General features: G+C 41.3%; 1 protein-coding gene across 2 annotated transcripts in view; it reads right to left on the bottom strand.

Moving 5' to 3' along the window:
• The window catches only part of LOC106577097 (heterogeneous nuclear ribonucleoprotein L-like), a 64641-nt gene that overhangs the window by 15997 nt on the left and 25668 nt on the right, over positions 1 to 22976 (bottom strand). For both annotated transcript variants that reach the window (XM_014154833.2, XM_014154832.2), the window contains exons 2-6: positions 14314 to 14432; positions 12318 to 12555; positions 9299 to 9384; positions 8803 to 8899; positions 8600 to 8672 (exon numbers count right to left, since the gene is read on the bottom strand). In XM_014154833.2, the coding sequence (XP_014010308.1) occupies positions 8600 to 8672; positions 8803 to 8899; positions 9299 to 9384; positions 12318 to 12555; positions 14314 to 14432 (613 nt within the window). The remainder of the gene's footprint in view (positions 1 to 8599; positions 8673 to 8802; positions 8900 to 9298; positions 9385 to 12317; positions 12556 to 14313; positions 14433 to 22976) is intronic.

A 22976-nucleotide genomic window follows, 5' to 3' on the forward strand; every position in this document is an offset into this window, starting at 1 on the left:
AAGAGACAGAAATGCTAATGGGGGAGGTGTTGCTTTATATATTCAGAGCCATATCCCTGTAAAGAAGATCTTATGTCAAGTGTTATTGAAGTGTTGTGGTTGCAGGTTCACTTGGCACATCGAAAGCCTTTTCTTTTGGGGTGTTGCTATAGGCCAAGCAGTCAGTATGTAAATAATATGTGTGAAATGCTTGATAGTGTATGTGATGTAAACAGAGAGGTCTTCATTCTTGGGAACCTGAATATTGACTGGTTTTCATCAAGCTGTCCACTCAAGAGAAAGCTTCTCACTGTAACCAGTGCCTGTAATCTGGTTCAGGTTATTAATCAACCTACCAGGGTGTTTACAAACACTACAGGAACAAGATCATCCACATGTATTCATCACATTTTTACTAATACTGTAGAACTTTGTTCTAAAGCTGTATCCGTACCCATTGGATGCAGTGATCACCGTATAGTGGCTATATCCAGGAAAGCCACAGTTCCAAAAGCTGGTCCTGAAGTAGTGTATTAAGATTTTTCTATGACTCTTACGTGGATGATGTTAAAAAATATTTGTTTGTCTGATGTGATTAATAAGAAGCATCCAGACGCTGCACTTGATTAATTTATTATTGATTAACATGCACCTGTTAAGAAACTGACTGTTAGAACTGTTAAGGCTCCATGGATTGATGAGGAATTGAAAAACTGTATGGTTGAAAGAGATGGGGCAAAAGGAGTGGCTAATAAGTCTGGCTGCACATGTGACTAAAATCAACAAAAAGAAGAAGAAACTGTATTATGAAGCTAAGATCAATGATATAAAAAATGATGGAAAAAAACTTTGGAGTACTTTAAATTCAATTATGGCCAGAAAGACAAATTGAACTCTATATTTCATTGAATCAGATGGCTTATTCATCACCAAACCATTTGATATTGCCAATTATTATTTTGTCTCTCTCTTTTTTAGGGGGTAGATCAGCTTTAATATTGCAAATAGATTGTGGCTTCTGTCAATGTAATTGTCTGCATCCTTTCCAATCTCCCATCTATTTTTCGGGGGCAAATATATTATTTTAAATATATATTTTGTAAAATACATTTTCCTTTATTATTGTTCCCTAACTCTATCACCCCTCCCCTAATTGGAGTAAACTAATGGACAACAATAATTAGGCTTCCACTTCCAGCTTATATATACACTACATACATTTCATGGACAGTATATTTTACATTGGTTATCTTCTGTTTGTTTTAAGTACCCAGCCTTCAACTCCCCTCAACCCCTCCCATCTATCTCTGAAGACCATCCAGTTTTCATTTCTAGCTGCCATATATTTTTCCTCCTTGTTCGCACACACTTTTTCAGTTCTGCCCACAAATGTTCTATAGGATTGAGGTCAGGGCTTTGTGATGGCCACTCCAATACCTTGACTTTGTTGTCCTTAAGCCATTTTGCCATAACTTTGGAAGTATGCTTGGGAGCATTGTCCATTTGGAAGACCCATTTGCAACCAAGCTTTAACTTCCAGACTGATGTCTTGAGATGTTGCTTCAATATATCCACCTCATTTTCCTGCCTCATGATGCCATCTATTTTGTGAAGTGCACCAGTCCCTCCTGCAGCAAAGCACCCCACAACATGATGTTGCCACCCCCATGCTTCACGGTTGGGTTGGTGTTCTTCGGCTTGCAAGCGTCCCCCTTTTCCCTCCAAACATAAGGATGGTCATTATGGCCAAACAGTTCTATTTTTGTTTCATCAGACCAGAGGACATTTCTCAAAAAGTACGATCTTTGCCCCCAGTTGCAAACTGTTGTCTGGCTTTTTTATTGCGGTTCTGGAGCAGTGGCTTGTTCCTTGCTGAGCGGCCTTTCAGGTTATGTCGATATAGGACTTGTTTTACTGCCGATATAGATCATTTTGTACCTGTTTCCTCCAGCATCTTCACAAGGTCCTTTGCTGTTGTTCTGGGACTGATTTGCACTTTTCCCACCAAAGTACGTTCATCTCTAGGAGACAGAACGCGTCTCCTTCCTGAGCGGTGTGACGGCTGCGTGGTCCCATGGTGTTTATACTTGCGTACTATTGTTTGTAGATGAACGTGGTACCTTCAGGCATTTGGAAATTGCTGCCAAGGATGAACCAGACTTGTGGAGGTCTACAATTTCTTTTCTGAGGTCTTGGCTGATTTCTTTTGATTTTCCCATGATGTCAAGCAAAAAGGCACTGCGTTTGAAGGTAGGCCTTGAAATACATCCACAGGTACAACTCCAATTGACTCAAATGATGTCAATTAGCCTATCAGAAGCTTCTGAAGCCATGACATCCTTTTCTGGAATTTTCCAAGCTGTTTAAAGGCACAGTTAACTTAGTGTATGTAAACTTCTGACCCACTGAAATTGTGATAGAGTGAATTATAAGTGAAGTAATCTGTCTGTAAACAATTATTGGAAAAATGACTTGTGTCATGCACAAAGTAGATGTCCTAACCGACTTACCAAAACTATAGTTTGTTAACAAGAAATTTGTGCAGTGCTTGAACAACAAGTTTTAATGACTCCAACCTAAGTGTATGTTAACTTCCAACTTCAACTGTATATATGGGCAGTACCAAAAAAAATGATCTAATTATTCTGTCTCTTCACAGCAAAATCTGCAGAGCTGGGATTGTTTTATCCCACATATATATAACATTCTATTGGTTGTAAGAATTTTGTATAACAATTGAAATGGAATGTTTTGAAACCAGCGTCGTTTTGTGTTTCAGTTCATAAAATCATGTGCCATGGAATCAGTACATCTAAAATCTCCTCCCAACTATTTTGCAACCTATATGGTGCAGCTGTCAATTCTTTTGTAATTTTGGTCTTTAATGCAGGGCTGACAGACAAGTTCTTTACCTTCTCCCATTTCCACTTGCCTCTTTTTTTGCGGTAATGCTGCAGCTGGTTGTAATTTTGGATAGAACAGACATTTCCATATATTTTGGTTATTTGCATGTGTGACATAACTCCACCCTTCCTATTTATGATACAATCTTCAAAGATTATACAGTTTCTAAAAATGTTCTTCCAAAAATAATGTTTTTTTTTATCAATTATTATATTTGAGTTTAACCATAATATTATTTTAATGATTACTTAATTGACAAAGCATGCAAACTTTTGCAGAAAATGCCAATAGCGAACACAGAGCCATCGTACTCATGCATGAAAAAACTAAGAATGAAAGAAAATCATTGTAAGTTTGAATTTTGGAAAGTTAGTGTGGAAGAATTGGACAAATTATTGTTATTGATCAATAATGACAAACCTCCTCGCATTCACTACTTAGATGGAAAGCTATTGAGGAAGATAGCTGACTCTAAAGCCACTCCTATCTGTCAAATCTTTAATCAGAGTCTAGAGGAAAGTCTTTGTCCTCAGGCCTGGAGAGAAGCCAAAGTCATTCAGGTTACCCAAGAATGGTAAAGCGGCCTTTACCGGTTCTAACAGCAGACCTATCAGCTTGTTGCCAGCTCTTAGCAAACTGTTGGAAAATAATTGTGTTTGACCAAATACAATGCTATTTCTCTGTAAACAAATTAACAACAGACTTTCAGCATGCTGATAGAGAAGGGCACTCAACATGTACAGCACTGACACAAATGACTGATGATTGGTTGAAAGAAATTGATAATAAGAAGATTGTGGGAGCTGTACTGATAGATTTAAGTGCAGCCTTTGATATTATTGACCATAAACTGTTGTTGAGAAAACGTATGTGCTATGGTTTTTTAACCTCAGCTCTGAATCCATGATATGGCAATCTATCTAATAGAACTCAGAGGGTTTTCTTAAATGGAAGCTTCTCTAAGGTCAAACATGTAAAGTGAGGTGTACCGCAGGGCAGCTTTCTAGACACTCTACTAATTTCCATTTTTACCAATGACCTGCCTCAGGCATTAAACAAAGCATGTGTGTCCGTGTATGCTGATGATTCAACCATATCCGCATCAGCAACCACAGCTGGTGAAATGACTGAAACCCTTAACAAAGAGTTGCAGTCTGTTTTGGAATGGGTGGCCAGTAACAAACTAGTCCTGAACATCTCTAAAACTAAGAGCATTGTATTTGGTACAAATCATTCCTTATGTTCTAGACCTCAGCTGAATCTGGTAATGAATGGTGTGGCTGTTGAACAAGTTGAGGAGACTGTCATGGTCAAAACATATAGATTCAATGGTTGCAAAGATGGGGAGAGGTCTGAGGTCACACTCCACAAAGCAAGTCCTGCAGGCTCTAGTTTTATCGTATCTTGGTTATTGTCCAGTCATATGGTCCAGTGCTGCAAAGAAGGACCTAGTTAAGCTTCAGCTGGCCCAGAACAGAGCGGCACGTTTTGCTCTTAATTCTAATCAGTTTTGCTCTTCATTGTAATCAGAGGGCTAATATCAATACTATGCATACCAGTCTCTCTTGGCTAAGAGTTGAGGAAAATCTGACTGCGTCACTTCATGTTTTTATAAGAAAGATTAATGTGTTGGAAATTCCTAATTGTTTGCATAGTCAACTTACACACAGCACTGACACACACACTTATCCCACCAGGCATGCCCTCCATATCCAAAACAAATTCAAGGAAACGTACAGTATTATACAGAGCCATGAGTGCATGGAACTCCCTTCCATATTATTTAGCGCAAGTGAACAGCAAACCTGGTTTCAAAAAACAAATAAAGCAACACCTCACACCGCAACGCCTCTCCCCCATTTGACCTACTTGTGTGTATGTACTGACATGTACAATATGTGTAACTGATAGATGTGCGCACGCGCACACACACACGCACACACACACACGTTAATGTTTTTAAATGTATGTAAATTGTAAAGTATTTTGTCTGTAATGTCTTTTTCGTTATACGTCGGACCCCAGTAAGACTAGCTGTCACCATTGGGGATCCTAATAAATCAAATCAAAAGCTACCAGAGATTTGCTTTGGCAATCATCATTTCCCTGCTGAGCTGATAAGAAAATTAAAGCGCTGCTTCTCTTCTTGACTGACTTTCTACATTTTTGGGGAAATGGTCCATTAGATTTCCAGTATAAATTGCTAGTTATTACCCCACCCAAGCTGAATGCTATTTCCTACAAAGGTGTCAGGGGGTGAGGGTCATAGCTGAGCCTCCTTGAGGAGGCCTACTACAGATGTAGGATCTTAATTTGATCACCTTGTTGCAGGAGAACTTTCCTGCAATGCAGGAAATGTAAAACTTGTACTGTATTTCAGGCTTCTGAAGTTTGTAATTTATCAACCCCTACAAAAAAGCCATTAATTATAATCCACATAATAATTCACATTTGCTATTGCTGCAGGATAATTTTCTTGCTGTAGCAAACTGGCTCAAATTAAAATATTTGCTGTAGGCTACAGCAATATGAACCCTGCTGCGGTTAAAGCATCTCAGAGGGGACGTGATGTCACAGAGAGCCTCTCTGGCTGGTCCCCTTGGGATGTAAAACAGACACTTTGTTGTTGCAGTTGGTAGAGCATCAAGCACTAACACGTTGTAAAACCATGTTAACACCTGTTCCTCAATGCCAGGGAAATGGGTTCTGTAGGAGAAGGTGCTGCATACCAGATGATAGATAGAGTAGAGGTCTGGGTTACTTCATTCTAGCTGATAGAGCTATGATTTATCACCAGAGCTTGGCTTGGGCAGGAGCTCACAGGAACTGAGTACTGCTCGAGTTCCTGCAACTCTTATAGAATATTGGATTAAAAGTATTGGGGTGTTCTGGCACCTAAATAATAAACAGTACCAGTACCCAAAATGAGTACCGACACTATTTCAGTCCAAGTTAAGTTAAGCACTGTTTATCAGATCACTTAAATGGGCTGATATACAATCCAACACCCAGTATAATAAAGGTGTGAGGGTGCTTCAAAGTGAATAAAATATCAGTTCCTCTCAGGTAAGCATGTTACTTAAGCAGTCTGTCCCGAGGTAAGAGCTGTCCACAGAGGACGATGGAGGAATAAATTAGAATGCCGTGGGAACGCCACAGCAGGAGGCTAACTCACACTCACTGGGGTTTCAAATGAGTTAGCATCTTGCCTGAGTTTTCTAATTTAGCCACGCAGTAAAGGGAGATGTTCATCGTAAAGTAAACCTCCTAAGCAGGTTACTAATGTCTCCTGGTTAGTCTGAATAGATAGATGCACTTTAAGAGACAAGGGGCTATGACATTCACAGAGCTGTGACTTTCAGATGGAGATAGAGAAGTTGGACCTCTGATAGAGGGACTCCAGGTCTCACAGAGCTGTGACTTTCAGATGGAGATAGAGAAGTTGGACCTCTGATAGAGGGACTCCAGGTCTCACAGAGCTGTGACTTTCAGATGGAGATAGAGAAGTTGGACCTCTGATAGAGGGACTCCAGGTCTCACAGAGCTGTGACTTTCAGATGGAGATAGAGAAGTTGGACCTCTGATAGAGGGACTCCAGGTTTCACAGAGCTGTGACTTTCAGATGGAGATAGAGAAGTTGGACCTCTGATAGAGGGACTCCAGGTTTCACAGAGCTGTGACTTTCAGATGGAGATAGAGAAGTTGGACCTCTGATAGAGGGACTCCAGGTCTCACAGAGCTGTGACTTTCAGATGGAGATAGAGAAGTTGGACCTCTGATAGAGGGACTCCAGGTCTCACAGAGCTGTGACTTTCAGATGGAGATAGAGAAGTTGGACCTCTGATAGAGGGACTCCAGGTCTCACAGAGCTGTGACTTTCAGATGGAGATAGAGAAGTTGGACCTCTGATAGAGGGACTCCAGGTCTCACAGAGCTGTGACTTTCAGATGGAGATAGAGAAGTTGGACCTCTGATAGAGGGACTCCAGGTTTCACAGAGCTGTGACTTTCAGATGGAGATAGAGAAGTTGGACCTCTGATAGAGGGACTCCAGGTCTCACAGAGCTGTGACTTTCAGATGGAGATAGAGAAGTTGGACCTCTGATAGAGGGACTCCAGGTTTCACAGAGCTGTGACTTTCAGATGGAGATAGAGAAGTTGGACCTCTGATAGAGGGACTCCAGGTCTCACAGAGCTGTGACTTTCAGATGGAGATAGAGAAGTTGGACCTCTGATAGAGGGACTCCAGGTTTCACAGAGCTGTGACTTTACTAGGGAGTTGAGACAATCATAAAAGGAACTGTGACTCTCTTCATCCACACAATGTGCTTCCATTAACAGTGCATGCAATAATTATTATCTAAACATTTGTTATCTAAACTTTTCTCTCTGCTAAAATAGGCATTTCAACACATTGACATTGACAGAAATACTATAATATAAAGTAGAGCTTATAGAAGAAGATAGTGTCAATTTGGTATTTAAGTAGATTACAGAGCATAGGTGTGTATCTTATTGTCTGATTTAACAGAATACAGGCTTTCTCTACAGGCCTGAAGACAGAGAGAAATGCACTCTAATGTTCCCATGTCCAGACTAGGTATTGTATACACTAATACATGAATATTTCTACTACTGGTCATTTGGTGAGGGGATATAAAGGGATTTAGCCAGTCAGAGCACTGACTGAATAAGATCAGGATGCAAGCAAGAGAAGAAAATAGGTCCAGTCTAAAAGCAGTCAGTCCTCCAGCCATGAGGTGGCACTGGTGGGTTGTCCTGGGCATGTTGATGTTGAGGTTGCATGAGGTCAGGATGAATGAGTAGTCTCTCTCCCTCTCTCTTGAGATTTGGGTGAAGATGGATGCATGTTGTTGTGCAGGGTCAGCCTGTCGTCCATCCCTCTTTCTCTCTCTCTCTCTCTCTCTCTCTCTCTCTATTCCCATGGGTGGCAGGTGCAGGCTTGTGAGAGACGGATGTGAGAGTGTGTTGCTTGGAGAAGGACGCGCAGTGGGTCGATCTTGTGTTGGCTTGGTTGACTGCAGGTCTGTGGTCCATACTGGTCCTTAAACACCTTCCAATAGGTGCGCTACAGTGACAATGATGACTTCACATAGACAGGGCCATATCTCTGCTCTTTTTCAAACAGCATCTTTGCTACTGTAACATTCCTCATACAATGATAAAACCGCTGTACCCACATCAGCCTCTGACTCAGTATCTCTCTGTCTCACATTTAGCAACGTTAGCGAGGATATAGAGAAGTATCTCCAAGTATCTGTTTCATTTTAGCTGATGCAGACTAAACTCAAGACAAACAGTCTCTCTCTCTCTCTCTCTCTCTCTCTCTGTCTCGCTCCTATCTCTGTCACTCTCTCTCCTCTCTCTGTCGCTCTCTCTCCTCTCTCTGTCGCTCTCTCTCCTCTCTCTGTCGCTCTCTCTCCAACAACTAAGATCTGATTTATCTACAGCCTGCAGGAATGAAAAGACAGAAAGAGCCACACTTATTTGATATCCTTACCGCTCCTTTCCTGCTGTTCTGTTTGCAGCCTGGACAAATTTGAGTTACTGAGCCAGAGGGACGAAAACCTGACTCTGCCCTGCAGGCTGCCCATGGACTCTCTGACAGCCTGATATGGCAGGTTTTAGTCCTAACACAGCAGCTTCTACACAATGAGAGTGCTCCATAGACTACAGAACAAGGAGCAGATTGTTACCTCTTCGGACCAGGTAAGGCTTTGTGTAGTCCCAGCTCTCGTTGTCATTTCTGATCACGTTCAAGCGAGTTGGCTACAGGGGGGAAACAACAGATATGTTGCTGCATGCTGAGGCTGATCATCAGGAAGTGCTCTGGTGTTTTAAACAAAATCTATTTGCTAAGCATTATATATGTGATTGTGTGTGGTGAATATAGACTTACCCTTGCATATTCGATTTTTAAGGTGCAGCAGCCGGCATAGATGTCGGCTCCATTGAGAGCAGCCTTAGCTTTCTGAGCACACTCGACGGACTCAAACGTGAGGAGGGCAAGTTAAGGACAACAGCAAAACAACCAACGAACCTCAAGCCTCAATTCACAATTACAAGTCCCCGGATAGAAGTTATAAAACCTCTAAACCCATCAACAAAAACAAGTCTATGCTCGTTGAATAATTTGACCTGGGGATACCTTTCTTGTTGGCTCACCCTCCACCCCTAACACTCACACCCTAACAGACAGACAGACAGACAGACAGACAGACAGACAGACAGACAGACAGACAGACAGACAGACAGACAGACAGACAGACAGACAGACAGACAGACAGACAGACAGACAAAAGACAGACAGACAGACAGACAGACAGACAGACAGACAGACAGACAGACAGACAGACAGACAGACAGACAGACAGACAGACAGACAGACAGGATATTCCACCATGGCCTGGATGCCGTTGCGTTTGAAGATGACGATGCGCATTACACTGCCGATGGGGTTGCAGACGGTGTAGAGCACGTCCTTGGAGACAACAGAGGGAGACAGAGAGAATGTTTGAGTCAGCTCTCACCAAGGCTGCAGACAGAAGATAAAAGCTCCAATCAAATTAAATCATATTTTATTTGTCCCATGTGCCGAATACAACAGGTGTAGACCTTACCGAGAAATGCTTACTTACAAGCCCTTAACCAACAATGCAGTTCAAGAAATAGAGTTATGAAAATATTTCCTAAATACATTAAAGTAAAAATAAAATCAAAAAGTAACACAAGAAAATTACATAACAACAATGAGACTATATTCAGGTACCAGTACCGGTGTTCCTTGCCTCGAAGCAAGCATAAAAGGCATTTAGCTCGTCTGGTAGGCTCGCGTCACTGGGCAGCTCGCGGCTGGGTTTCCCTTTGTAGTCCGTATTAGTTTTCAAGCCCTGCTACATCCGACGAGCATCAGAGCCGGTGTAGTATAATTCAATCTTAGTCCTGTATTGACGCTTTGCCTGTTTGATAGTTTGTCTGAGGGCATAGCGGGATTTCTTATAAGCATCCGGGTTAGAGTCCCGCTCTTTGAAAGCGGCAGATCTAGCCTTTAGCTCGGTGCGGATGTTGCCTGTAATCCATGGCTTCTGGTTGGGATATGTACATACGGTCACTGTGGGGACGACGTCGTTGATGAAGCCGGTGACTGAGGTGGTATACTCCTCAATGCCATTGGATGGATCCCAGAACATATTCCAGTCTGTGCTAACAAAACAGTCCTGTAGCGTAGCCTCCACATCCTCTGACCACTTCCGTGTCTCTCTAATCAGACTCTGTTTGACTCAATAATAAGACAATTCAACCCTATCCATGACCAGCCTGCATACTTCCTGCTTTAGTTTTTGCTTTTAAGCAGGAATAAGGAGGATAGAATTATGGTCAGATTTGCCAAATGGAGGGCGAGAGAGAGCTTTGTATGCATCTCTGTGTTTGGAGTAAAGGTGGTATAGAGCTTCGTTTCCTCTAGTGGAATTAGGTAAAATGGATTTAAGTCCCCGGCCACTAGGAGCGCCGCTTCTGGATGAGCATTTTCTTGTTTGCTTATGGCCTTATACAGCTCGTTGAGTGCGGTCTTAGTGTCAGCATCGGTTTGTGGTGGTAAATAGATGGCTACGAATAATATAGATGACAACTCTCTTTGTAGATAGTGTGGTCTACAGCTTATCATGAGGTATTCTACCTCAGGCGAGCAATACCTTGAGACTTCTTTAATATTAGACATTGCGCATCAGCAGTTATTGACAAATGTAATCCATGGCTTCTGGTTGGGATATGTACATACGGTCACTGTGGGGACGACGTCGTTGATGAAGCCGGTGACTGAGGTGGTATACTCTGTTCTGCCAATGCACGGAGAAGCCAGCCAGCTCTATATTATCCATGTCGTTGTTTAGCCACGTCTTGTCAAACATAAAATATTACCGTTTTTAATGACCTGTTGGTAGGATAGTCTTAATCGTAGATTGTCCAGTTTGTTTTCCAATGATTGCACGTTGGCCAATAATACGGAGAGTAGTGGTGGTTTACATACTCGTCTGCAAATTCTTACAAGACACCCCCCTCCGTCTTTTCTTCACGCGGATGACGGGGACTTGGGCCTTGTCTCAACAAAGCAGTATATCCTTCGCGTCGGACTCATTAAAGAAAAAATCTCTGTCCAGTTCGAGGTAAGTAATCGCTGTTCTGATGTCCAGAAGCTCTTTTCGGTCACAAGAGATGGTAGCAGCAACATTATGTACAAAATGAGTTACAAACAATGCGAAAAAACTAACAAAATAGCACAGTTGGTTAGGAGCCTGTAAAACGGCAGCCATCCCCTCCGCGCCATCACACAATTTTACAATAGCGAGAACAATCTGGATGCAGGAACCTATATGTTATCCATTTTAAAGTTCCATTGGTCTTGATATAAGACACTCTAGTATGGCATTGTATGTCTATCTATAAGAGTGAGTGTATATCTATGTGCATACATCTATCAGTCCTTTAGTGTGTGTGTTCATTCTTCCATAATGCTTGAATGTTCTAGCACAGTGACTGTGTCTCTCTAATCAGACTCTGTTTGACTCAATAATAAGACAATTCAACCCTATCCATGACCAGCGTGCATAACTATTGTATTTCCTCTCTGCTCAGCTGGAATGAGACACAGGGAAGCAGTGCTGGATGCTTTCTCAGCCTATTTGTTCATCCATATCTGAAGAAGACTGATATACGTGAGCTTCCTGGTATTCTAATCATCAGACACATGCTATCTGAACACATCTACAGACGCCACGCTGAGATACCTCTATCTAGCAGTACCTGAGAGGGAGAAAGACAGAAAGAGAGCAAGGAGAGATGAGAGAGAGCAAGGGGGAGGGGGATATGCAAACTCCGGGGGAAATAAACCTTGAAACAGCCCCAGGATGCTTTAAAACACTACTTTCTAAATGTAGCCCGTCGGCTCACATTAGGAGCCAGAGTGAGACAGAGAGAGATAACATTGAGATATAGAGGAGTGAGTGAGCAAGAAAGAGTAAAAAATGATAATACACAATGCTTTCGATTCATATATTCACTTGACTACTGTTAATATGGGCAATAATCAGGGACTCTCGTTAGCTACTGTTACCATGGTGAGAGTATAGCATACATACAGTACCAGGGGCGTGGCACAGAGCGACTTAATAACGGCCACTGTGGTAATGGTTCTTTGTCGGTCAGTTGATAGAGTATGGTGCTTTTAATGCCTGGATAGTGGGTTTGATTCCTGGGACCACCCATACGCAAAATGAATGAACACATTGCTTTGGATAAAGCAATGTGTTTGCTTTGGTAAGTTGCTTTGGATAAAAGCGTTTGCTAAATGGCATATATTACATATATTTTATAATTCTAATGTATAATACAGTATGTATTTCCAGCACTGATTACCGTGGTGATGGGGTAGAGTGGATTCTGGATAGACAGGAGCAGGACTTTGTTGCCACTGTTGGGGTTGTCTGAGTTGGTGGGGCGAGTGATCCTCTTGCTGGTGGAGTAGTTGAAGAAGGCCTGCTGGCCTGCGATGTAGACGGCCTCGCTACTCCCACACGCCACACACTTATCAGCACTCTCCACCATCTCAAACTCCACCAGCGCCTGCCGCTTAAAGGGCATCATCATCACATAGCTGCCATCAACACAGAACAACAAGGAAGTCCATTAGAATTCAATTGACTGAGTGGAAAATGTGTCCATTACTCTAAATGGACTGAGGCTCAAATTACACCCTATTCCCTGCTGTCTACCGTAATGCCATAAAGAGAGCACTATTGGGAAGAGGGTCTCTTTGAGATTTCCCCAATGAGAACTCATGTCCTGAACTGACAGAATTTAAATTGCAAGTTTGGATTGTAAAACATTTCCTAGTCAAATTGTGAGGTTTTGGGCAACTGTCAAACAATTCTAGCAGAAAGGAAACTGCTCTATCTATTTCTTGTTTATATTACCTTCACTGAGCCTAAAGTGGCTCAACACAAAAGCACACAAAACAGAGGAGGGGAGAAGCTGCTGCTGTGACAATACTGTGGGCAGTGCTGGTCTAATTGGACAGTTACCATAGTTTCTACAGTTACCATGGTACGGTAGATTGTCTCTATGTTGTGGGTTACCCATGCTGTCGTATGCTGTTTCCACCGCTCTCTTAGGGTTGATGGGATGTTAATGAATATTGCACCACATAAGGAGCCTGAGTAACACTGAGATCTCTCTATTACTCAAGGTCTCTGTGAGGTAGGGGAGAGTGGGGTAATCTGAGCAATTTTTTTCCATTCAGCATCACTCCGTCAAGGGAAATACATTATTATTTCTAACGAAAGAAATCTACATATATTTCAGGGTGTAATCGGTAATATTTCTGGAAATAATCAGAATTTATGTAACCGTTACAGTTTTGAGAACATATCTTGTCCAAAAAAAGTGGTCTCTTAGCACAACTTACCCCGGGTATAGGGTAAGTTAAGCCGCCTACACATTTTTGTACTGTATGACATATTACCAGTTATTTTTTAAAACCATGTCTATCTTTATTTCCCAAACACAATTCAATCACAATAGCATTTTGTTATTTTAATCATTTTAAGCATCTAACAAACACTTTTTAAAAGACTTGACATAGGCCAGACCTTGTTGTTACCTCATATCCCAGCCATTTCCTTGCATTACACCTGGGAAGTAGTGATGAGTGATTAGCGCTTTTTGAGGTTGGTTCGGTTTGGGTTTGGTTATAAAACAATGATCATGGTTAAATGCACTATGCATTATGTGGGTTGAGTGCTGTAACAACACAGAATAAAATGATTAATAAAAGTCCCATGATGGTAGTGACTGCCCATTACTGCTTTTTGGAATTCAAATAATTGAACAGATTTTGCTCAATTAGTTGTTTAAAAAACAAAAAATAACATTCATTTTGGTTAATCACTCAGCACTACATTTCAATTTGCTCAACCATTGGCTCAACTTACCCCAAGGCAAACATTTGGACTATATTAGCCCACACAGCTACAAGGATACACTTTCATGCTAGGTTTAGGAGCTTATATAGACCTCAACTGATGTATAGAAACAATCTTAAAATGACCTACATTGGATTAGATACAAGCATCATGAAAACTCTAACATAATTAATTCATTTGACTTGGTGAAAATCTGTTTTTTGGACCTAAGTTGCGTACCACTCTTTCCATATGGTTTCTTCCTTTACAGACTCCATGAAATGATGACCTCTTAAATATTTGGTAAAATGATTTTCTGTGCATATTTTCCTAAGGTTTAACAAAAAAAGGTGGGATAAATGTATTTTCATTATTAGGTCTAACAATGAGGAAAACAAGGGGTTAAGGGGTGGGGTGCATATACTACCCAACACATTTGGGTGGATTCTTACCATATGGGTCCAAACTTCTCAAGGGCCTCCACCAGGTCAGCCTCCACCACAGCCTCACACAGCCCCCTGACATGGACGACTGGGGACTGTGCAATCCTATGGGAGTCCTCCCCACTGTCCTGCAACACACACAAACAACATTGGTTAGAGACTAGAACACACAATACCTGGAATAGCAGCAGAGGTTATGTTGATCATAAATCAACTGTATTAAATCATATAACAACTGAAGTGCAATGTCCTGTATAATACCTATCTAAAATAGGAGTCATTTTGAAAAGAGTGGATGTAGGGAGGAGGTTTCAGGTTGAATAATTTAACTGCAGCTAAAAATGGATGACCTCCAGTACAGGTTATCTTTCCCTAACTGGGACTGTACCCCTCTATGTGAGAGCGTTTAAGTACATCTATTAATGAGAGGATGGGTCGCTTCAAGGATTCCCGACTGTAATTCAGTTTTTTTTATTTTATTATTTGTGATTTTTACCTATTTTTCTCTCCAATTTCGTGGTATCCAATTGGTAGTTACAGTCTTGTCTCATCGCTGCAACTCCCCTATGGACTCGGGAGAGGCGAAGGTCGAGAGCCGTGCATCCTCCAAAACATGACCCTGCCAAGCCGCACTGCTTCTTGACACACTGCTCGCTTAACCCGGAAGCCAGCCACACCAATGTGTCGGAGGAAACACCGTACACCTGTGTCAGCGTGCACTGTGCCTGGCCCACCACAGGAGGCGCTAGTGCGCAACAAGACAAGGACATCCCTGCCGGCCAAACCCTCCCCTAGCACTGTGATGCAGTGCCTTACACCACTGCACCACTCGGGAGGCCCTGACGTGAAGGGTTTGCAAGTCGAGTCATTAGTGCCAAGGGTGCAAGAGGGACAGATTTTTTGGGGAGGTGGGCAGGAGATTTAGTTTAAAACTGCTAAATGTTCTCTCAGCCTCATGGTAAAATGTGTAGAATAGCAGGAAATTAGCTAGCTTGAAACTGCAACATTTTATCTTAGTCTCATGACAAAATGTGTAGAAATGCAGAAAGTTAGCTGGGTGTGGTGGGGGCACCAAATGCATGGGCAAGATAAAATACTTAGACGAAAAACCATGGCATGCTCTGAGAATGTCCGCTGAGTCTCTATTTCAGGCTTTAGTAACAGAGTGATGTTTACACTAGCTCTGTGATCTAATAGGCTCAGGATTTAACTGGGTGGGGCTTAGCTGGCTTTCTCTAGCAGTAGTGGGCGGGAATCCATCTCTCTGTGATAGTAATATGAATATGGTTACATTCCCATTCAATATATGACATGCAGGAATAATGGTCAAGACCTATGCCCAATGGACAAGGTGCTTGTGGAGCATAGAGTCAGTGGTAGAAAAAAGTACTCAATTGTTATACTTGAGTAAAAGTAAAAAGTCAATGTTAAACATCAAACTCCTTATATTAAGCACACCAAAACAATCTTTATTTATAATTGTATTTACGGACGGCCAGGAGCACACTCCAACACTCAGACATAACTAACAAATGCAGTATGTGTTTGGTGAGTCCGCCAGATCAGACGCAGTAGGGATGACATTGATAGTTGCGTGTTTTGAACCATAATTCTGTCCAGCCAGAGCATTCCAAATGTAACGAGTACTTTTTGGTGTCAGGGAAAATGTATGGAGTAAAAAGTACATTATTTTCTTTAGGAATGTAGTGAAGTAAAAGTAAAAGTTGTCAAAAATATAAATAGTACAGTAAAGTACAGACACCCCAAAAAACGACTTCAGTAGTACTTTTAAGTATTTTTACACCACTGAGCATAGTGTTAAAGCTCACCCTTCTCTTTCACACCCTTCTCTTTCAAACACCTCTCTCTGTTTGCTGTGGCAATACAACATCTCCATCCCTATAGTGCAACAAAAACATCCCACTCTGCCCTTTCAGATGTCCTACTCCACTCAGTCGATAAGGGAGAGCCAGGCAGGGAAAGAGGAAAATAGGCAGAATGGGGAGGTTGAAAGTCAAAAGACAGCAAGCACTAAGAGAGAATGCAAGAAAAGGGGTGAAAAGGAGTGATGCAGATGGAGTTAAAGGTCCAATGTAGATGTTTTTATCTTAATATCAAATCATTTTGGGGTAAGAATGAAGTACCTTACAGTGATTGTTTTCAATTAAAATGGTCAAAAAGAAACAAAAAATGCCTCTTAGCAAAGAGCATTTTCTCAAGCAAGAATTTAGCTAGGGCTGTCTGGGATTGGTCTGAGTTGAGTTTGGACGGGGAAAATGGAAAAATAGCTGTTACTGGCAGAGAGGTCTGGAACTCTTTCTTATTGGTCTATTAACTAATTTAATTGTAACTAATTGCACAGTATTACTCCAACCTCACAGTGTGGAAATATACACTGAAAAAAGATCTAAACACAACATGTAAAGTGTTGTTCCCATGTTTCATGAGCTGAAATAAAACATCCCAGAAATTTTCCAAACGCACAAATAGCTTAATTCTCTCAAATTTTGTGCACACATTTGTTTACATCCCTGTTTGTGAGAATTTCTCCTTTGCCAAGAAAACCCATCCACCTGACAGGTGTGGCATATCAAGAAGATGATTAAACAGCATGATCCTTACACAGGTGCTCATTGTGCTGGGACAATAAAAGACCACTCAGTGGGGAAATGTTCACCTTCGATGGCCACTTGCACGCTGGAGAAGTGTGCTCTTCACAAATGAATCCCGGTGTCAACTGTACCGGGCAGATGGCAAGCAGCGTGTATGGCGTTGTGTGGGCGAGTGGTTTGCTGATGTCAACGTTTTGAACAGAGTACCCCACGGTGGCAGTGGGGTTATGGTATGGGCAGGCATAAGCGACGGACAACAAACACAATTGCATTTTATCGATGGCAATTTGAATGTCCAGGGATACCGTGACAAGAACGTTGTGCCATTCCTCCGCCGCCATCACGTCATGTTTTAGCATGATAATGCACGGCCCCATGTCGCAAGGATCTGTACACAATTGCTGGAAATTGAAAATGTCCCAGATCTTCCATGGCCTGCATACTCACCAGACATGTCACCCATTGAGCATGTTTGAGATGCTCTGCATCAACGTGTACGACAGCGGGTTCCTGTTCCCACCAATGTCCAGCAACTTCCCACAGCTATTGAAGAGGGGTGGGACAACTTTCCACAGGCCACAATCAACAGCCTGACCAACTATATGCGAAGATGTGTCACACTGCATGAGGAAAATGGTGGTCACACCAGATACTGACTGGTTTTCTGATCCACACCCCTACCTTTTTTTAAGGTACTGTATCTGTGACAAACAGATGCATATCTGTATTCCCAGTCTTGTGAAATCCATAGATTAGGGCCTAATGAATTTATTTCAATTGACTGATTTCCTTATATGAACTGTAACTCAGTAAAATCTTTGAAATTGTTGCATGTTGTGTCTATGTTTTTGTTCAGTGTGTATCAAAAACAGGAAAATCATGTTTTTGTTCAGTGTATATCAAACACAGGAAAATCATGTTTTTGTTCAGTGTATATCAAACACAGGAAAATCATGTTTTTGTTCAGTGTATATCAAACACAGGAAAATCATGTTTTTGTTCAGTGTATATCAAACACAGGAAAATCATGTTTTTGTTCAGTGTATATCAAACACAGGAAAATCATGTTTTTGTTCAGTGTATATCAAACACAGGAAAATCATGTTTTTGTTCAGTGTATATCAAACACAGGAAAATCATGTTTTTGACTCCACTGGAACTTTAAAGAAAGAGGGTCAAAGAGAGGTAAGGTTTTAGTTATACAAATGGAGAGAGCGAAAGAGAGAGACTACAGCCCGTGCAAAGAGAGAGAGAGAGTGCGAGAGAGCGAGAGAGAGAGAGAGAGAGAGACACTTTGGACAAGGCAGTAAGATTAAAGTACTTGCTAGAAGTGTCTGTCTCCAAAATGAAGTTAATTTCAAATGGCCCACAGTTCAGTCCCTGCAGACTCTGATAACGCATAATGCGATTCAAAATATATCACACAGTGTATAACGTTTCCATACCAAGTTTTAATGTGAGTAAAGTCATACCGAATAAATAAAAAATCTAAACCGGTTTGTTGGAAATACCAACTTTCGGTAAAGTTTTATAAATGCCGATGTAGGGCAACCCCAGAAGTGACCCTTTACACTGTATGCAAGAATTTCCTCTGTGTCTTAGGAATTCAACATTCTCTGTGTTTATCTCACCAAACCCCATTGTCACACCTCTGAGCAGTAGAGGTTCTGATGTGATTACATGATGTAGGTCTGATATATGATTGGAGGTTAACTTTACAGTAATGCTATTGGCCAACAACTCAGATGTTATTAAAGGGTCTTAGATTAATTGTCTCTCTCTCTTTTTTGTTCCTGACCTGCACTGGTGAGATTCTCTCCAGTGAGCTGTGGACCATGGCACAAGTCACGGTTTCATTATCTCTCTCTCTCTGATCATGCCTGGATTAAGGCCTTGTAATGCTTGTTAATGCTTTGTAAATTAAGTTTCATGCCTTGTATGTGAATCCATTCATTTTACAAAGTAATTAAATAATACTTGTACAGTTGAAGTCGGAACTTTACAGACACTTAGGTTGGAGTCATTAAACCTCGTTTTTCAATCACTCCACAAATTTCTTGTTAACAAACTATAGTTTTGGCAAGTCGGTTAGGACATCTACTTTGTGCATGACACAAGTCATTTTTCCAATAATTGTTTACAGACAGATTATTTCACCTATAATTCACTGTATCACAATTCCAGTGGGTCAGAAGTTTACATACACTAAGTTGACTGTGCCTTTAAACAGCTTGGAAAATTCCAGAAAATGATGTCATGGCTTTAGAAGCTTCTGATAGGCTAATTGACATCATTTGAGTCAATTGGAGGTGTACCTGTGGATGTATTTCAAGGCCTACCTTCAAACTCAGAGCCTCTTTGCTTGACATCATGGGAAAATCAAAAGAAATCAGCCAAGACCTCAGAAAAAAAATTGTAGACCTCCACAAGTCTGGTTCATCCTTGGCAGCAATTTCCAAATGCCTGAAGGTACCACGTTCATCTACAAACAATAGTACGCAAGTATAAACACCATGGGACCACGCAGCCGTCACACCGCTCAGGAAGGAGACGCGTTCTGTCTCCTAGAGATAAATGTACTTTGGTGTGAAAAGTGCAAATCAATCCCAGAACAGGAAAGGACCTTGGGAAGATGCTGGAGGAAACAGGTACAAAATGATCTATATCCACAGTAAAAACGAGTCCTATATCGACATAACCTGAAAGGCTGCTCAGCACGGAAGAAGCCACTGCTCCAAAACTGCCATAAAATAGCCAGACTACGGTTTGCAACTGCACATGGGGTCAAAGATCATACTTTTTGGAGAAATGTCCTCTGGTCTGATGAAACAAAAATAGAACTGTTTGACCATAATGACCATCGTTATGGCCGAAGAACACCATCCCAACCGTGAAGCACGGGGGTGGCAGCATCATGTTGTGGGGTGCTTTGCTGCAGGAGGGACTGGTGCACTTCACAAAATAGATGGCATCATAAGGAAAATGATGTGGATATATTGAAAGCAACATCTCATGACATCAGTCAGGAAGTTAAAGCTTGGCCACAAATGGGTCTTCCAAATGGACAATGACCCCAAGCATACTTCCAAAGTTGTGGCAAAATGGCTTAAGGACAACAAAGTCAAGGTATTGGAGTGGCCATCACAAAGCCCTGACCTCAAGCCTATAGAAAATGTGTGGGCAGAACTGAAAAAGTGTGTGCGAGCAAGGAGGCCTGCAAACCTGACTCAGTTACACCAGCTCTGTCAGGAGGAATGGGCCAAAATTCCCCCAACTTATTGTGGGAAGCTTGCGGAAGGCTACCCAAAACGTTTAACTCAAGTTAAACAATTTAAAGGCAATGCTACCAAATACAAATTGAGTGTATGTAAACTTTTGACCCACTGGGAATGTGATGAAATAAATAAAAGCTGAAATAAATAATTCTCTCTACTATTATTCTGACATTTCACATTCTTAAAATAAAGTGGTGATCCTAACTGACCTAAGACAGGGAATTTTTACTAGGATTAAATGTCAGGAATTGTGAAAAACTGAGTTTAAATGTATTTGGCTTTAAATGTAAACTTCTGACTTCAACTGTATTTAGAATTCTATTCTCAGACATTTCTTGATTGCCTATTACTCTAAATCAACTATAGTCTCTTGCATATTTAAATGTTCTTTATGGATTCAGTTAAATATTTTAATAGGCTAATTGCTTCTTTTTGCATGTGACGTGTATAATACACATATCCAATATTACCCCACTACACCGACAGATCATTTGTTTGTTCGACATGGTGAGATTTTTTTGTGTCTGTAAAATGTATTAAATGAAACGCATTTATGCGCAAAGCAAATATTGATATAATAACCATTATATCGAAAGTAAACTTGGAGTCATGCAATGGTATGGTATGGGGTCCTTCCACTACGACTCAGGAAACGAAACAGTTTATTAGGCTACAGATGAAATAATTTATGATGGACTTCACAGGGTGGTGAAAGTGTATGGTGATCTTTATGCTCCTTTCCAATAAATACTGAGGGTCTTATTCTGGTGACATGACGATCGATGCGAATAAAAAAAGTTAAATGGGTTTCCATCGCATTTTCAACTCTACTCATGGTTTTCTCACAATTATTTGGGGCGGTTCATAGAGCGAGTGTGCCCACTCTGGTATGGGCATGTGCACTCTAGCAAACAGCTCGCAGACAGTGTGGGTATAGCCTACCTGCAGTACATGATGAGATTATTATCAACAAGAGAACGCGATTATTTTTATTTGTCAAACGGAAGCCAAGCATCGATGATCATGTCACCAGAATAAGACCCTGGATATTTATTGGAAAGGAGCATAAAGATCATCACTGTGCACTTTCACCACCCTGTGAAGTTCATCATAATGTATTTAATCTGGAGCCTAATAAACATGCTTTCCCGACCAGTGTTGCCAACTAATTTTCAGGGTAAATTGCTAGAGGCAGAATGATTTGTTGCTAAAAGTTGCTAAATGACGTTGTGATTTCATTGCGTGATAACGTAAAACTGCGTTATTACGTAGAATACACAATAACGTTACTCAAATTGACTGGCCATCTCGGCGAAAAATAGGATTTTACATTTGTTCAGGTACAGACTCCCACTCTTTTCTGTACAATTTTGATTGAGACATGTTTATTGATGTTGTAAGTTCTGTTCAAGATCAAACATTCGTGACCAACTATATTCATTGGGTTTGGCTCGTCGAACCCGTACTACTGCTGCTGCAGTCAGACAACAATGATTTGCAATTTGCTGAAAATGCTGCTGGCCTGCTGCTGCCTGTGCACGAGCTGAGCGCCTGCTGCTGACGTCACTCACTATGCACTTTTGCAGCCAGGCACGTGTGTTGTGACTGAGTGTGTGAAATCGTTTTTGTGTCATTTAGAGGGAAAATGCTTGCATTTTAGCATTTGAGACACCTTTCAAAAGTTGCTAAAAGTTCAAAATACATTTTTAAAAGTAGCTACATTTGTTGCTAGGTGCTGTTTGAAAAGAAAAGTTGCCAGGGTAGTCTGAAAAGTTGCTAAATCTATCAACAAAATTTCTAAATTGGCATCACTGTTCCCGACTAGTCATAGTGGGAGGACCACAAAAGATGTCACCGCGTGACTCCAAGTTGATTTATTATATCAATATTTGCGCATATAAGCAGTTCCACTGACATTTCACACAATTTATTTTACTGACACATCAAAATCCCACTTGGTCTGTCGTATTTTTTGGGGTCGACGATTGGAAAGTTTACTGACACATCTTCTGTTTGTTTCCATCAGGCCTGTCATGACAGTTTTTATCCGACGTGTACTTTATTTGCATAAAAAGATTGGATGGAAACCTGGTTAGAGACAGATATTTGGTGACAATCAGGTAAATAGAATGAGGTGGCTTTAAGATGGAAATAGTGGAATAACTTGTTCCTTTCTCTTTCCTGGGCTTTCTGACTTAGTCCTCTCCTCTCCCGTTCTGGGATTTCAACATTCCTCATCACTGCTTAGGGAAATACAAATAACCAAGTGTGCAAGGATCAGTTGGCCACGCAAGTGTGTGTGTCTGTAACTATGTATGTATGTATGTATGTATGTATGTATGTATGTATGTATGTATGTATGTATGTATGTATGTTTGTGTGTGTGTGTGTGTGTGTGTGTGTGTGTGTGTGTGTGTGTGTGTGTGTGTGTGTGTGTGTGTGTGTGTGTTTGTGTTTGTGTGTGTTTGTGTGTGTTTGTGTGTGTAGGCATGGGCAGATGGTTGCGCAGGGTTAAGTGGCAGTCCAATCCATCAGCAGACTCATTTTCCCAGAGTGCTGTTTTTTCAGTGTTTGTTAAAGTGGTGTGTGAGAGTGGCCTACTGGCCTTGTATTCCAGCTCATTCCTCACTCTAATCCTGAATAATCCTCACAACAGCACAGGTGACCAGGGCTAAAATGAGGTTAAATGACTTCTCAGTCTCTCTACACTACTTTACCGTTCTCTCTCTTCTCTCTGTCAGTTATGATGTGGTGGTGGACTGCACTTCCTTGCTGAGCTGATGTC

Source organism: Salmo salar, chromosome ssa18 (genome assembly GCF_905237065.1).
Source record: "Salmo salar chromosome ssa18, Ssal_v3.1, whole genome shotgun sequence".
NCBI lineage: Eukaryota > Metazoa > Chordata > Actinopteri > Salmoniformes > Salmonidae > Salmo > Salmo salar.